We start from the raw sequence: 18,408 nt of genomic DNA on the forward strand, positions 1-18,408 counted from the left end.
GATCATTAAACAGCTTCACAGTGAACTTCATACATAAACTGCCTGTTGTTCAGTGTAGGTTTCCTACTAAGCAGGTATGTGCATGCACACAGAACAAATCGGGCCGGGGGTATGGAACGGGCAATGACATTGCAATTCAAAAGACATTAGGCTCATTCGACTTCATGAAGCCGGCTTAAGACGACTGCAGACATGATTATTTCTGAGATTCTGATACATTTTCAACCATGACGTCCCACTAGTATGCACAATCATACTTCTCAGAAGTAATTACGTCTGCAGTCGTGACTACATGAAGTCGAATGAGCCTATTGCAATATGTCAGCCCTCTCATCTAGGCAGGATCTACGTCACTTGAACTTCCTTGTTATTCGATACAGATCAATTGGTCAGTCCTCTCATCAACACAGATAGATAATGTTATGTTAGCAAGCACGCCTTCCCATAACTGCCCACAAAGTACTGCTTGCTGGTGAAGTGATGATTTCAAAACATTACGGACAAAATGACACTTTACGACACTTTCGGACAACCCAGTCATTGTAACCAGAATATCTCAAGTTATTTGCAAAGCTTATGTCAGTGAACTAGCGTGTTGCTACCTCCCACAGGAGGCTGCTTGAAGCCACCAGCTATCAATACAGAGGGTGAGTTGACTAATAACATCATCTCAACACGAGGTAACATTTTTTTGGAGGTGGGTGTAAGGCGATGGCAGAGGGGGTACACAGTGAGTCAGTGACACACAGGTCTCTCTGGGGCTAGGCCCTTGACTCAATGTAGAAGCATAAAACAGCCTTGAAGTGTAATTCTGGAGTAGCCTAATTTGAACCCTGGGTCTTTTTCAAACACCCCTGGAGAGCTAAATTATGTTGATCGAAGGATTCGACCGGCTTTAGCACTTACAACCTACAGGAAAAAAAAAAATAAATAGTTTTAACTATGCTATGAACGCAAGTGCCATAGCATTTTTTTTCCTGCAAACATTTAACATCAGCATTTTGTTTATACAGTAGCCTAGCAGTTAAATAAATGATTTATATAAATCTCAACTTACACAATGTAATCAAAACAAATACAAAGCTTTATTGTTTGTTTATTTAACAAATTAAAGCTTATTGTACACACACTTTTTTTGGTAAAACCTTTAACAGTGCGTGTAGTCAGATATTTCCATAATACTTGTTGTAATAAGCCTAGCCTGGTATAATGTTAAAATTATTTCTTATTTAGGCCTATAGGGGTGGGTGATATGAGCAAAAAATAATATCTTGATATTTTTAGTGATTTTGACGATAACGATAATAGGATATATCCTTTAAAAAAATGTTTTTTAAAAGTCGGAGTTACTTTACAGCTCATTATTTCTGAGTAGCAACAATACTATTATAATCAATAACCAACCTGTGAGTTTTTAACCAAATCAACCAATGCATTGTCACTCTATGACACATTTGTAATTCTGCCCCCACTTGTGTGTTTGGTAATGATGATGCTACATTAGAATAGATGGATATAGGGCTAACCAATTTCCCAAGGGAAACTCTGATGCTGAAATTCTTTTCAAACTTTTACTGTAAAACTAGGCAGAACAACAGAGTACATTTCAGTTATTTCCTTCAATGTTTCAATGAGTGCAGTCACGTAGGCTATCATACCTACAGTTACAGAATAGAAACGAATGCGTTAGCTTATGGCTAATGTCTATGAGAAATCCCATAGAAATGCTAACGGTTAGCATAATCGATCAAATTAGATATTTAGAGCGAACTTCTGTCCATTTACAGCTTGGGCTACATAGGAAGATGTCTTTGTTTACAACTGAATATTAAAATACTCAAGGCTAATGTTTTCTTTCCATACAACAACGTTACCGTGTAGGAAAAAACAACACTTTAACTTATCAATGCCACTTGAACAAAGTAGCCGCAAAACCAGCGCAAAACATAAACATTAGGCGTGCGTGTGACAGCGTGAACATGTGACTTGCTCTTGCACTGCTGCAGCCAGGGGGTCAGGATTTGACTGGTTAGCTTCGCCGATTAGCAAAGCACTTCCTCGTCGCCATTTTCCAGAAATACATCATGTCCGGTGCCGTTTTCCCTGCGTTTTCCTCATGCTGATTGGTGGCTGTTCCACTCTCAGCTCATGCACTAGCTTAGTGTGGGCACGAGCTCTCCTTCTGTACCTTACGTCAATCGGTAACCTGGCACTTAATTGGCTAAGTAAAACGGCACCGGAAACAAGCCCCTTGAAACGCCATGTTGAAGCCTGAAAAAATCGTTCAATTTTGGCAATTTTCACTAGCCTAGCATTCCCATTGAAATGAATGGGGGCGGGACTTGTTCACTTTCTCCAGTTCTTATAATACCTCCATGGCTGCAGCCAGTGGCTTCTCTCACTTCTGTTGCACATCTCCTGATTTCGTGAATGTAGACTATGGAATTTCAATGCATGATGAGACGCGATGAGACGCCTGTGACCAGCCTGTGAGCAACAGACTTTTACAGTATAAAATAAACAATAAAAACTGTGTTAATGCACGATAAAATAATTATCGCCGTTAATTGATTGATGAGTTAACGTGATATTAACGCGTTAACGTGCCCACTGCCCAGCCCTAGTTGTAATACATTTCACGCAGAGCGTGGATCACGCAAAGCGTGAGAGAAACGGCCATCACATTTCAACACCTACTGTAGATCTTTGCTCAATGTTGGATCTTCCATGTGAGGAGGACCCAGCATACAGATGGTACGGGTTGAGAATGCTCCTTTCTTTGCCGCACATCGGGAATCCCGAAGGTTCAGCATTTGTAATTAAAACTGCAACCGCAAGGGGGCAACATAAGACCGCCCTAATAACATGCAGGTTCGGCTCATGCCGGAAAAACACGATTAAACCCGAAGACACCGCGCTGGTGACAAGCGGAGAAAAGAGACATGACGCTCAGCATCTCAGATCGCAGTTAGATAGATAGATACTTTAATGATCCCCAATGGGAAATTCAAGTTGCAGAGTTTTCGAATGTTTTACAAGCCAGCTGGTATTCGCCGTTCATTCCGACATATCCCCACTCGGCGACATGAGGTCATTAATAGGCTATCAATGTCATAACTATTAGGCTATCATTAGGCTTACTAGGCATGGCTGTAGGCAGCTATGAGGCCACTGAGATCTGGACCTCATCAGTTTTGAGAGCTGGAAATACATGTGTTTGCTAAATATCGGTATATTGTTGTGCATGTTGCGTGCGCGACTCGGGGAAGTGAAAGCAGTTCTGTATAGACATTGCAAGTTTTCATGGTGATCATCAGCACAGCTGTAGCTGATTGTGAAAGCCGATTGGAAATACAGAAGTTAAGAGCGAACGTTTCAACTATGTTTGCCATGGTGGACAAAAACACTAAAACAAAACAATAGCCTAAATAACTGTAGTGCGTCATGGACACGGCTCTATCCTAAATAATTTTCGAGGTTCGCCATTTGGTAATATGACCTATCCTTACTGACAATAATTTAGATTGAGCACAACTAAAGTTGCACGAAGGCAAAATACAGTCCTAGGCCTATTTTATATAGCCTGGCCAATTAATAGCCTATATTGTAGATGTGCAAAACCAGCATTTGCGTGCGTGCTTGCCGGTGAGGTGTAGCCTACAAAAATGAGCATAACATCTGATTATTAAAGTATGGCTATAGGATATAGGCTACTGGTAAGAGAAGAGCTGGTTTAAAATTCAAGTAACGTGCATTATTTAACCCCTCGAGACCGACTGTATTGCAGTCTGCCGACACAGCCAGGCGACGCTCCCAAACCATTCATTCATTTTGGGCACGAATGAATAGGTTTACCCTTAAGGCAGGTTTAGACTTGCTGCAGACAACGCGTTCGTGTTCGTATCATGGCTGCCTCGCGTATTTTGCGGTTGTTTGGTGCGTCGGTCGTGCACGTCGTCGCAAGCGAACATGACGCGTCCGCGAGATGCAATACTGATAAGAAAGTAGGGGGCGATCACTCCAAAAAAAGGTGACTGCAAGACGCATTATCGACATCGAAGCTGGGGGCAATCGTGAGAGAAAACAATGGCACATGGCCACATCACCATCTGATGTTACTAAGGGTGTCACGATCTCGATTTTAAATCGAAATCGATCGAAATTACATCTCAATCTCGAACTTCGAACTGAAAAGTAGAATCGACAATGCAGCCACACCCCCAACGTGACGTCCAGCATGTATGCCCAAAACGCAAAACCACACACGTGCAGCATCAACACTCCTCTAATTTTAGGCTGCAGCCAGTTAAAAAATGCACATCAACCTCTTGTTACTCTGAAATCACGGGTGTGGAAGCATTTTTGCGTTCATTCACGTCAGTTAGCCTAACACCAATTTAGCCTTCTCAACTTAGCAAGTAAAAAAACGATTTAGTTAGCCTACAGTTCAAAATGACTTTAAGGCTTAAAATGCACATTGATAAGTACTTATTCCATTAACACTAACCTTGGGTCTCTTCAGAGTGTCTTCAGAGTGTGCACAAACATTCAAAGTATCATTCTGTGTTGCTTCATTTCACTATGTTCACATGTCTATGTTTGACCTTTTTTTTTTGTTTACAACCTCACGGATGGAACGGTTTCAAAATAAAAATTGCTTTCAAAATAAAAGCCCCCTGAAACAGAATAGGAAGAGGGCAAAAATAAAAATGAATATAATAATAATAATAATGACACAAGGAATGCATTAATAAAAAAAGATCGAAAATCGAATCGAATCGTGGCTTTAAAATCGAAAATTAAATCGAATCGAGGATTTGGAGAATCGTGACACCCCTAGATGTTACTATAGTCTCCCCCTAGTGAAGACCTCCAGTTGGGTGCGTAATGCTGCAGCAAGTCTGTACACAGGACACAGCAGGTCGCACACGGGCGCATACGCTTACGCTTGGTCTAACGGCAAGTATAATCCCAGCCTTAGTTTAAATGGAGGCGCGGGGAGAGCGTGCGGCAGCTATTGGTTGGTTCTGCTGCTGTTTTGCGCTCCTGCCATGTCACTAATTAGCGTTAGGAATGGGCACTGACAAGGCACCTGACCTTATGGGAGCGGGCATAGTATTAGACACCTGGGGTCCTCACCAGTAGCATTTGCACCTCACAAGCTCGACTGGGAGGTAGCAGTGGCCTAGGTGCGGCGTCAAGCATAAGGTATGCACAAAACGACTTCTTCACTTTGTTCACTTTACTAGTTGTGGCCGTCATATTAAGTGAGTGTTTGTTTGGGTAGTGCGGGGCTAAGCGGGCACCAGCAAAGCTGTTGTGAGCATCTCCACCGGCACGTGGAAGGGGATGAGCCGTGTGTGAACAGGTCTACCGTTTTGATAAGGTACGCTATCCAGCACACTAGTCGTGTTAATGTGTTTTGCGGGTCCTATTTTGATATGGTGTTATGTCATTTCCCACCAGCGCTTCGCTGGCTAATGTGGCTATCAGCAGGGAAGCCTACACATCCACCAGCTTGCCGCTAAACTTGTACCGCAACAGGTATGTCTCAAGTTGGACCATGGCGTGCCTCTGATATAGTCTTGGTGGTAGGCCTTATGTTTATAGTGGCTTGGCATGCAGGAGGGGTGGGAAAATGTATACTTATGTGGCTGTGTTACGCTAGTACCATTGTAGCTTTTAATTCATTTGAGTGAAGGCCTATGTCCATTGTGAGTTGCTTGGTTGTTTGTGTGTTTGATTTAGTTACGGTGATATATCATACTACCTGTACCATGTTCTGATGTCATGCTGCAAAGAAAGGGTATAATGTGACATTGCAGTATTTAATGTGTATTCTTTTGTTTGATGCGTTTGTTGTTTTAGAGATCCAGAGGGCTACCTTCCTTGCTAAGCTGTTGTTCTCTACAGTGTATGTTTGTATGACTGTTGCTGTTGAGTGATTGGATGTCTGAGTGTGCGCACACAGTATTGTTAGGTTTGTTTAGTTTGTTTATTTGCTTTCCCCTTCTAGCCTGTGGGCTAGGGGTTTAGGCTTATGTGTTAGTGAGAAGCACATGTGAGCCGCAGGTTAGAGGGGGCTCACTTTTCTTTGTTTCCCCATTGTTTCCCTTTCTCCCCTCATTGTATTCATATAGCCTCAGATAGCCCAGCCTGGGTGAAGTGTAGCATGCTATAGGGTAGTGGGTTACCTCAGGTTCACTCCATTTACCATTTGCAGTGCTGTGGCGTGTGAACTATAAAGCCTCTGAGTAGGCTTCATAGTATAGCAGGAGGTGTGCAGTGCAGTGTGCACTCTAAAGGCCTATTCGGACGGGATTAGTTTTATGGGGTGACATCAGGTAAAGTAATAATTACCAGGTAATGTAGTCCCGTCCGGACGCGCCATGTCAGTAAACATAACGGAGTATGTCGGTGACATTTACAGACACTTTTACCTTCCGTAAAACGGTCCGGAGAAATGACCTTAGGTAATATTAATCCCGTGCGAATGCAACCCTCTGTAAAGATGTCTGTAATATTTCGTCACATCCTGATTTGAAAACAATTCCACTATAGTCTGAATGAAAACATAACATGCTGTGCAGCTCCTAATAGGACGATAGCTAGTTTGCCTAATAGCTTGATATTGTTAGCCATTTCAAACTACTTATGGCATAACATAAAGCTAACGTTTGCTAGTTTAACCAACTTGTGTAGTCTTTCAAATCTGAAAATGCCGCACGTACCTGACGCAAAGTATCACGTGCACGGCGACGAAGATGTGACGGCAGAATGTAAACGTAGTTACTCCTCCCATGTCAAGTAAAATGACAGAGATATCTAGTCCCGTCCGAATTGGACATTTATATTACAGAGGTCATATGATAAACCTGCATTACTCTACGTCCCCCCATAAAACTAATCCCGTCCGAATAGGCCTTTAGTGTGTATTACTTCAAAAGGTGTGGCAATTATTCACGTGTGTTAGTGAGACCCAGTATCCTGTCAGTGCTTATCTATCCACAGCTCGACTAGGTTAAATACTGATGGCTGTATAATTGGGGGCCAAGCAGCGAAGCTGCGAGGACCTCCTAGTGATTCTACGTTTTCTTATTATTATTCCACAGCTCTGATTGGTCGAACTCAACCGTACAGTAAAAAGTTGTCAAATTTGGCACACTTATTCTACTCACAATTCTAAGAACTTTCACCAACTTACAGATTCTTAACCTCAAACCTCTAGCGCCACCAACAGGTCAAAATTCATCAATTTCTCAACAACATTAATGCAAATAACTCTAAAATGCTTACACCTATCAAGCTGAAACTTGCTCAGTGTATTAACGCAAAAGGTATAGCCCCACCCACCAATTAACAAGACTTTTCCACAAACGCTGTAGCGCCACCAATAGACCAAGGTCAAAACTTTCAAAAAGTTTCACAGGTCAGAGATTTCATCCGATTCTCACCAAAATTTGCACACACCATCTTCAGACCATGCCTTCCAATCTGATTGCTTTCTGGAAGAATTGACAAAATTATTTGCCCACAACAGCCAATCAAAATCGGCGGCGAAGCCGCCACACAGACATTAAACCTATATCTCTATGGAAGCCATAGAACCATACAGTAAAAAGTTTTGAAATTTAACACACATATTCCTCTATGGCCAATGACCACTTTCCCCAATTTACAGACTCTTAACCTCAAACCTCTAGCGCCACCAACAGGTCAAAATTCATCAATTTCTCAACAACATTAATGCAAATAACTCTAAAATGCTTACACCTATCAAGCTGAAACTTGCTCAATGTATTAACGCAAAAGGTATAGCCCCACCCACCAATTAACAAGACTTCTCCACAAACGCCGTAGCGCCACCAATAGACCAAGGTCAAAACTTTCAAAAAGTTTCACAGGTCAGAGATTTCATCCGATTCTCACCAAAATTTGCACAGACCATCTTCAGACCATGACTTATAATTGCATTGCTTTATGGAACAATTGACGGAAGTGCTCGCCTGTAACAGCCAATCCAAATTGGCGGCGAAGCCGCCACACAGGAAGTGAACCTAATATCTCTGCAAGGCTTTCACGTATCAAGACCAAACTTAGAACATGGGCTCAGAACCCAATTAAGAGAAGCCTCAACAACTTTGGTTCCCTTTGACAACTGTGGGGGCGCTATAGTAACAGGAAGTAGGCTCATATCTCAGCAATGCTTTCACGTATCGAAACCAAACTTGGTATATGGACTTGGGACCCCACCCTGAGGACGCACAATACATTTGGTGCACTCTGACCACTAGGGGCGCTATAATTAGCAAAACTTTCTCGTATCAACACCAAACTTGGTACGTGGACTTGTGAGCACATCCTGAGGACCTACACTAAATTTGGTGACGTTTGAACAATAGGGGCGCTATAATAAACAACACTTTCACCTATCGAAACCAAACTTGGTAAGTGGACTTAGGAACACATCCCAAGGACACACACACACACAAAAAAAAAATGAAATTAATTTTGGCTATTTTCTTCACAACCACTCTCTCTCTGTCTCAAACCCAGACACAAGCACACACACCCTCCTCTATGGTGGTCGTGGGGGGGGAGGGGGGGGGGGTGGGGTTCCATTTGCACACGCCCACTCTCCCATGTCATGTCTTTTGACCTCTAGGGGGGCGCTAGAATCACAGGAAGTCAGCTAATTTTTCATTAATGCTTTCATCTCTCTCTCTCTCTCTAACCCAGACACAAGCACACACACCCTCCTCTATGGTAGTCGTGGGGGGGGGGGGGGGGGGTTCCATTTGCACACGCCCACTCTCCCATTTCATGTCTTTTGACCACTAGGGGGGTGCTATAATCACAGGAAGACAGCTAATTTTTCATTAATGCTTTCATCTCTCTCGCTCTCTAACCCAGACACAAGCACACACACCCTCCTCTATGGTGGTCGTGGGGGGGGCGTTCCATTTGCACACGCCCACTGTCCCATGTCATGTCTTTTGACCACTAGGGGGGCGCTATAATCACAGGAAGTCAGCTCATTTTTCAGTAACGCTTTCATCTCTCTATCTCTCTCAAGCCCAGACAAAAGCACACAAATACTCCTCTATGGTGGTCACAGGGGGAGGGGCGGAGGGGGGTTTGTCTTTCCAAATTTCCAAAGCTTGGCCCCCACATTGCTGCTCGCAGCTTTAATTCCCTTTTGTTTTCCCTTTTGTGTTAAGTGTTGACCAACCAAAACAATGCCTTCAACTATTTAATAAAGATTGTATTTTTATACTTTTCTAAGAAAAAGGGACCTGTGTTTGTACACTCATTGGGACGGAGTTCCCCTTGCTCTACCATTACTAGCATAGCTCAAGGGGAGGTGTAGTCAGCCGTGCACTAGAGGGCGCTACATATTGTTATGTATGGAGCCGGCTTAACAAAGTTTCGTGCGTTATAGATTCCTGCATGCTGCATTACTGTGACCATACCTTGTGGATGATTTTTTCTCATTGGAATATGGCAGGACAGGATGCCTTTTATCTAACAAACGCAAAAGCTGAGATTGTTGGAAGGACTAGGCTACTCAACAAACTTGTTTTTCGTTTTTGGGAGTTCTCGTTATCGTTTTGGACTGTTGGATCGTTATGCTTATTGTTTGGACTTATGGACAATGAACTTTGAGGGGTGGTTGTTAGTGCTTTACAAAGCTTTGTGTTAATAAACAAGTGTCGGTCCTTCAGCTCACTGCGCGATGCAGTTGCGCGCTAGGTGGCCACGAACTCATTAACTGTTTACGACACAATACAGTGTGATATTTGTGTTTTTCGTTTCTTAGATTTAATGCATGTTTGACATGTAAACAGGCCTTCTGCCCGTTAACTTAAGACCTTCTTTTGCATGGGGTTGCTCGCATCCGGGTCATTCAACCTCAATTCAACGGATTTTAGAGAACATTTCTGCTTGACCATCTCAGATTTCCTTCAAAATTTTACCATCTAAAGAGTAACCATTTAAACTAACTTAGCCAAAATATTAGATTGGTATACTTAATACATCCAGAGAAAAACATTTTTGAACATGGTACCCCCCTTCTGATTTTTGGCACATTGGCGCCCTCATCTAAATCTGCAGCCAAGTTCAGATGTCATTATCTCAAAAAGGCTAAAAACTTTGTTATAACTTTGTTTGTTATACTACTATAACTGTAATAACTTTTATTATTTCTGTGAATAATGATTGCTACGTATAGATTCCACATATTCATTCGTAAGCCGTATGTGTTGACACTGACTGTGTTTCAATCTTGTGAAATCAGAAGAAAAATTGCAGATAATTTTCACATCCCCACATTGGGTGCCCCATTACACAATTTATAAACAAAATGTTTGGCAAATGGTTATGTCTCTCTACAGAAGTGTTTAAGCTGTTTTTGAAAAAGTAATTAAGAGGTGTCTATATTGCTTTTTTGTTGGAAGTATTGTAACACAACTGACAAATAACCAATTTGGATGATATTGTATCTCCCCATTACAGAGGTATGACAAGCTATACCAATGAATTGAACACATCTCCAGAAAGAGTATGGAATGGGCTTTCAGACTGTGAAATTTCAAGATGGTATTATGACTATGGTTATTGAAATGTTATTTTTGAAATATTGGTCTACTATAACAACACATTGCTGATATCACTAAATAGTGACATCTAGTGGCATTAAATAGTGGCAGCAGCAATGTATTTAGGAAATACAGGAAATGTTTAATTAGTTCATCACCCAGCAAGTACATGAAAAAATAAATGTTTAACAGAATAAGACATAAACATCTGATACTTAGGAATAAGACAAGGATTATGAAATCATGAAATAATAGCACAAAAAAAGCAACGCTAATTGTTGTAATAGACCTATATTTTAAAAAATAAAATTTAAATAACTGCAGCCATAATACCATCTTTAAATTTCACAGTCTGAAAGCCCATTTCATACTCTTTCTGGACATGTGTTCAATCCATTGGTATAGCTTGTCATACCTCTAAACAATATACAATATACAACGAGATACAATATCCAAATTGATTATTTGTCAGTTTTGTGTTACAATACTTCCAACAAAAAAGCTATATAGACACCTCTTAATTACTTTTCAAAGACAGCTTAAACACTTCTGTAGAGAGACATAACCATTTGCCAAACATTTTGTTTATAATGTATGTAATGGTGCACCCAATGTGGGGGTTTGAAAAAAATCTGCAATTTTTCTTCTGATTTCACAAGATTGAAACACAGTCAGTATCAACACATACGGCCTACGAATGAATATGTGGCATCTATAGGTAGCAATCATTATTCACAGAATATTTGAAGTCTTTAGCTTGAAAAAAAATTGAAATAATGACATCTGAACTTTGCTGCAGATTTAGATGAGGGCGCCAATGTGCCAAAAATCAGAAGGGGGGTACCATGTTCAATTTTTTTTTTCTCTGGAAGTATTAGGTATACCAATCTAATATTTTGGCTAAGTTGGTTTAAATGGTTACTCTTTAGGTGGTAAAATTTTAAAGGAAATCTGAGATGGCCAAGCAGAAGGCATTTGTTGAATTGAGGTGGAATGACCCATCCGTAACCTTATATGATGTTCGTAGTGGCAGTATACTCAGAGGCAAATTGTTACAGGACAACCTAAACTGACTTCCCCAATGCTTCCCCGCAGCACATTTAATTTTAAAAGCATATAATATAAGATGATCAAAGTCTATGGACTTGCTATATTAAATCCAGTAGCCTCATAATTAGGCTATGTGCCACGTCCGACATTTAAAAATCGACAGCCGTCTGTGAGACTATCCATTGTAACAGCATCATGAAGAGCAATTGTCTTGTGCGATCATTCCCCCTCCCCTACACTCGTCTAACCAGTTCACATAGGGGGGAATTCTTCCATTTGCGCGTAAATCGTGCGTAAGCTTTTTTTTTACGCAGTTCTGTTGCGCGAGCCACTGTTAAGCGGATTCTCCCATCTGCGCTTCTGTCACACCCACACCGTGCAAATTCGGAATCAAGGCGGGCTTATGAAAGAGGCGTGATTTATTTTAAAAAAAGAACCAGACTAATCTACCACCTCCTTAATTTAGGTTGATATGAAAACGTGGAACGTGGACTTTCTCATTGACCTCCTGAATGCCATTTAAATCCAGAAAGAACACCAACCAGTCTTTGATTTTGAAAACGTATGCAAGGTGAACTGAATAAAGAACTGCCTACAGTAAAATGGTGCATCATCACATAGCTTAACACTTAATTACTGCACGAAATTTCACTTTGTTTTGTTTATAAAGAGTCAAGACGTGCTTGAGGTGTGTAGATTTATAATTCAAAAACTCACGGTTGACAAAAAGGTTTCGCTGGCAGCTGCCTCGCATAATATCAATTTATCTATGCTAAGACATGTAGACTGACATCTGCAACTTCGAACACAGTAGAGACAGACATAACGAGTTCAATCTCCATTGTAAACGAATTAAAAGACGAGAGAATAAACTATGCTGCTCCACTAGTGCAGACGTCTGTGCAAATGTATGGATGTCTTCAGTGAAGTTGGATAGAAACGGACAGAGTCGAACGAAGTATGCTATGGGATAATGACTTCTCGTCAAGTTAAAACTGAAGATCATAATCGGTAAGATCCAATACAGAAAGTGGGTGATTATAACGGGATTTTCACTATTTAACAATGTAGCCTATGAAGCCAGTGAAGGTAATGGCGCAAAATATGGCACCCTTACGCACCCTTACGCGCATGGGAGAATTTCCTCCTTAGACATTACCTATATGCGGCATTGAGGACGACTGCCTCCCTCCCCCCCTCTCTCTCGACAGACACTTGAGTCTGACACTAATTAGAATAGAATAGAATAGAATAGAATATATACTTTTTTGATCCCGTGAGGGAAATTCAGTTCTCTGCATTTAACCCAATTTAACCGAATTAGTGAACACACAGCACACAGTGAACACACAGTGAGGTGAATCACACAACCCAGAGCAGTGAGCTGCCTGCCCAACCAGCGGCGCTCGGGGAGCAGTGAGGGGTTAGGTGCCTTGCTCAAGGGCACTAATTATGTAAATGTGAAAATGTGTGTGTGAATGCTGAACCACAAATTCACATATTAACTTAAAATTTAGAAAAATTAGCTCTTTTCAGCAGACATCGCAAACATAAAAAAAATTCGCAAAACTGAGAAAATCTTACATTAAATATATATATTTTTAAACGATGCATGCCTTTTCTTGATGTGTTCCGGAGAGGTTTGTGGTGAGGGATTTGAACCCCGGTCACCAGCGTGCGCCACAGGTGCCTCAACCAGTAGTGCCACAGCTTGAGTCTTATTATTTTTTCACTCCTATGCCTATTTCGTATCCTTTGGTTTGCAGAGTAATCCTCATGAAAATGTAGGCTGTATGCCTACTTTCGCGGGGGGCAGAGACATTTTTCAAAGTTAATACCTAGGCCCTCTACGAAATAGAGCTTACCATGCCATACCAGTGCATGGCTTTGAATTAGTGCTGTCAATCGATTAAAATAATTAATCTCGATTAATCTCGTGAATGTCCTAGTTAACTCGTGATTAATCACATATTAATCACACATTTTTATCTGTTCAAAATGTCCCTTGATTTATCATTTTAATACTCATATCAAAGTAAAGTGGATAGGCTTGCTTTGTGCAAATGTTTTTTATTATTATTATTATTGCAAACCACTGTATAGTGTTACAGCCATTCATGTCTGTAGTAATACTGTCAATAAGTAGGCTATTGGGACAGTTGACACAATGTTGGCAGCACCACTGAGCAAGAAACAAACATCTCTCCTCCTAGAAGTTCAGATACTGCAATAACATAAAAAAGCTCTTAATTGTTATAGCCTAATTCAAGTCTAATTCAAACATCTCTCTCTCTCTCTCTCTCTCTCTCTCTCTCAAACAATGACATTGTGGGGCTAGCTTACTGTTTTGCTTCTGGTTACAGCCGGGTCCTGTAGTTTTCTAACGAGGCCACAGCAGTTTATGAAAAAACTTCTCACAGGTCAGGAAGAGCGTTAATCTCGCGATAAAAAAATAACGCTGTTAAATTGTTTTGCGCTAACGCTTCAATAACGCAATATTTTTGACAGCAGTGCAATACTCAATTCATCCATTCTATGTCCTAAGGTATTACAAGCAGGGGTGCCAATAATTGTGGGTGACATGTTTTCGTTAAAATATTGATTTCTTTATGAAATTTCCTTTCACTCGGAATAAACTGGCCTCCCTTCAATGTTGGCGTTTTCCTCATTGTTTTCATTGTGCGTTTACAATAAGTCACCAAAAGATTATTTTTATACCTGTTTTAGTCAACTTTAGCAGAGGTGTCAATGATTTTGGAGGGTACTATATCAATATTATTGATTCTCAGGATTCAGATTTTACTTTACCGGATGTAACTTTCCAACCACCATGTCTTTGGCCATCTCCCGAGCATCTGTGGAGTGACCAACATCTTCAAAGCTCTCAGTAGCATCACCTCCACCTTGCTCTCTCAAAACCTCTTCTCCTCCTGGGTGCTGTTAACATAACAGTGTTAGATGAGTATGCCATTAACATGTTGCAGGTACATCATAGCACAATTACGAAATCATAGGCCCTTAATATTAGTAAGTAAGTCATTTGTATAGCAGTTAAAAGACAGAGTTTAAAAGAGGATTCAGGCACCAACTGACACCTCCAGACATAAAACCAAAACAAAAGTACAGAGACAGACATAAATATACAAACAAAATAAAAGTAGCATCAATCCAATGTTCCACAGGCTTGATGACTTAAAAACAAGAGAGTCCAAAGAGATGGTTTTTTAGTAGATATTTAAAAACAGTCACAGATGCTGATTTGAGGTCTTGTGGTAAGCTGTTCCAGAGGCGTGATCCATGGATACTGAAAGCAGGGTCAATTTTGTGTGTGCAGGCGTGCTTGGGATGCAGATCTTCATGGTCATGATGGAGTGTAAACATGTTTAACATGTTTGTTGCATTACCTGGAGCGTGACCATTTCATGATTTAAAAACAGTCAATGCCATTTCATACTGGATTCTAACAAGAAGCCAGTGCAAAGCCACCAGTACTGGAGTGATGTGTTCTTCTTTCCTTGGGTTGATAAGCAATCTAGCGGCTGCATTTAGTACTAACTGTAATCTTGCAAGAGATGATTTGTTCATAATATAATGGGCATTACAATAGTCCAGTCTGAAAGTAAGCTTAATAAAAGCATGACTTTCTCAAGGTCTGCTGCAGTAAAAAAAATATTAATTTAGCTATGTTTTTTAGCTTAAATACAACAAAGACAACAAAATTGACTTGTTTGTAAATTGAAAATGTCTGTATGTCACTCAATAACTAGCTCATTGGTTTCCAGGCAGTCCACTGGAGCAAAGCAAGCAGTGACAAACTGTCCTTTTGCAACTTCTTTGCTCTTTTATACTTCTTCATTCAATTTCACCGTTACATGTGACCAGAGTGAAATGTTTATAGTCTTTGTGTCTATTTCACCTAATTTAAAGGTGTTTAACTTCCACAGCTTCTGTTTGATGATATGTTATCAGACTGTGGCTAGGACTTAGAACTCAGGAATTGCTAAGAAGAAGAAAGTTATTTCAAAATATTCATACCAAGTTAAAAATTATGGTTTTCAGATCACTGGCGAATGGTGCACCACCAACAACAATCATCGCTGGACCTCTACACATTTTTTTCTACACTCAAAAAAGTGACTTGTAAATGTGTAAAATCACGTGTAAGCTCAGGGACAACACAATGTTGTGTCACTTTCAAGCAATTGTGTGGCTGGGTAAAAAGTGAAATATATGTGTTGCGGGTACACATTTGTTTGGGGTTTTTATTTTAGATAGCTGAAATCTTTCAGCCAGCCAGCCACACAACTTGAAGTTGACACCAAATGTATGACACCAGATGCATAATTTTTAACACAATGAGACAGTGTATAGTTGTAACACAGGGATAGTTGAAACATCACCATTTCCACAGAACAGGAATAAGATATTGGACATATGATCACCTCAGCACTTGCACCACTCCACCACTATCCGACATGGTGATTTTTAAGCCTATATAATGTCACCCGTTCTAATTTGGCAAAGGAAAAGGTGATTTTGGCATAAGAAAGTGAAATTTTTCACCACGACTATATTTTTCTCAGTACTTTTACCATTGAAGACACAATCACATGCCTCATATTATATTAAACTGTAGTCTCTGAGGCAAAACATGATGCATTTCATCCAAGCATAAACCAAAGCACTAGGCCTACACAGCAAGATACATATGGCTGTCAGGGATCGGGGTAGGTTGTAACACTTATATGTACACACTTATGTATGTGTCATTTTAATCATCATTTAATGTAATTTCTCTGCCATTGTTTTGTCAGTTGTAGCTTATCAACACTGGCACATCTGTAGTACAAGTTTTGTGCAATGTTTTATAGCCTACTATCAAGTCAAATTTACACAGAGAAAAACACACACACACACACACACACACACACACACACACACACACACACACTCACAAACACACCCCTACACACATCTAACACACAAACATACACACACACACGACCACATACAAAGGTTATGGCCATTCAAAGAGAAACAGAATTAAAGTTTTCTTGTGTTCATACACCTATTTCAATGCCCCAAACATGTTTTTGAAAAATATTGCATGGTTTGACCTCTCTTTTTATGTCTTTTATCTAGCTGTTACACTTACCCCAGTATGTGTTACAACCCACCCCGTAGTGGGGTGGGTTGTAACAAAGGGTCACCTTGTATTTTACACCAGATTACAAGGTCTGTAATTTTCTTGCAGAAATTTGAGTTGGTTCTATCTGAAGTAGACAAATGTGGGTATTTTGAAAAAAAGGTTACAGGATTGTAAAAAATGAGCGAGTTACAGGTGCTGGAAAAAAAGTGTTACAATCATACCCGGTCTCCCCTACATCATAGCAGAATGGATAATGAAAATACATTTGAAAACTACTTCAATGCAAACATTTTCCCATGTGAGAATTGGTTGGTTCACTTTCATGACACCATTACCAAAAAAAAAAAAAAAAACTGAAGTAGGCCTGGGCTACAAAACTCTATAATGTCCTATATAATATTGTGCATATGAGCAAGTAGCTTATTCTTCCTAAACTAGTTTTGACCATAGACAGGAAAAGCTTCAAACAGTGTTATTTTTTGTAAGGGCAATGACGTACTACGTAATGACCATGCCTAGTTGTCTTGACCCGTCGCACCCTCACCTCAAGTGAACCTAAAGCTACAGCTCATGCAGGACAATATCAGTGGGCACGTCCTTTATGTAGCCAACGTAGGCTATATTACTCCTGACAGAAAGCTACATGGGGAAACTGTGTGAATCGTCCAAGTAGACCATGAGATAACGTCAACACTAGCATACCCGGTCACTTAATTTAATGGGCTAACTGAAAATGCTGTTTGCAGTGGCCTACCAGCAGAAGGAAAGACTCCCACCTCTTCCAGAAATTTTGTGACATCGTAAATATTGTGGTTGATGATAATCCATGTACTCTTAAAAGTGTTCCGTTGCTCCACTTCTGTCAGTCTGTAATATTGTACAGCGCCATCATTTGCGCCGTCTTCGTCCATTATCAAGCAGTACTAAACAGTCTGACCGTTTCACTTTTATAGTGTAGTTTACAACTCAAATAAACAGGTAAATTACAGTAGGCTACAAAATCTTAGAACACGGCTGAGTCTACAGATGACTTCCTTCCTTCGTGAAATAGACACTCCCATTATTTCAACTTCCTCGTCTGATTGGATATTTTGGTGCCTTTGTGTCATGCTGGTACTTTCTGATTGGTTCGTGTTTGACACTCAAATTATGCAATCATTATTAACAATTCAGGACAAAGTTGAACAGGGTAGAGTTCGCCAACAGAGTGATCACAGTGAGTCAGCAATGATCACGTATAGGCCTAGCCTATCTAAATGGGGGGGGAAAAGTTTTAGGCTTAGCCTATAAGCCTATGTCAACAAAAGTGGATCCATTCACTTTCGTTATTTTTTTTTAAATGGCCTCCCTTGGACTTATTTTCCATTTTACAAAAATGTGTTAAAATAAGTTATTTTATAAAAAGCCTATCAAAAGCCTTAAATTGACCAAGGCCCTTTTCCTTAAATTTTCAGGCGAATTAACTCATGATTCAGTGTAATTTTGAGCGATATTAGAAGCCCCAAAATGGTTTTCCGTTCAGCAGACTGAATTAAAATGATGAGCTAGAAAATAAAAATGATATTATAGGCTATTGTCCCTCTCAATGCACATTGTTCTACTGTGCTA

General features: G+C 40.4%; 1 protein-coding gene across 2 annotated transcripts in view; it reads right to left on the reverse strand.

The window, feature by feature from the left end:
* The window catches only part of LOC134066202 (cytochrome b5), a 48,259-nt gene extending 30,413 nt beyond the window's left edge, over positions 1–17,846 (reverse strand). For both annotated transcript variants that reach the window (XM_062521449.1, XM_062521448.1), the window contains exons 1-2: positions 17,577–17,846; positions 14,460–14,588 (exon numbers count right to left, since the gene is read on the reverse strand). In XM_062521449.1, the coding sequence (XP_062377433.1) occupies positions 14,460–14,588; positions 17,577–17,711 (264 nt within the window). In that variant the 5' untranslated portion in view covers positions 17,712–17,846. The remainder of the gene's footprint in view (positions 1–14,459; positions 14,589–17,576) is intronic.
* Positions 17,847–18,408: the final 562 nt, after the last annotated feature.

The sequence above is a fragment of the Sardina pilchardus genome, chromosome 19 (assembly GCF_963854185.1).
Source record: "Sardina pilchardus chromosome 19, fSarPil1.1, whole genome shotgun sequence".
NCBI lineage: Eukaryota > Metazoa > Chordata > Actinopteri > Clupeiformes > Clupeidae > Sardina > Sardina pilchardus.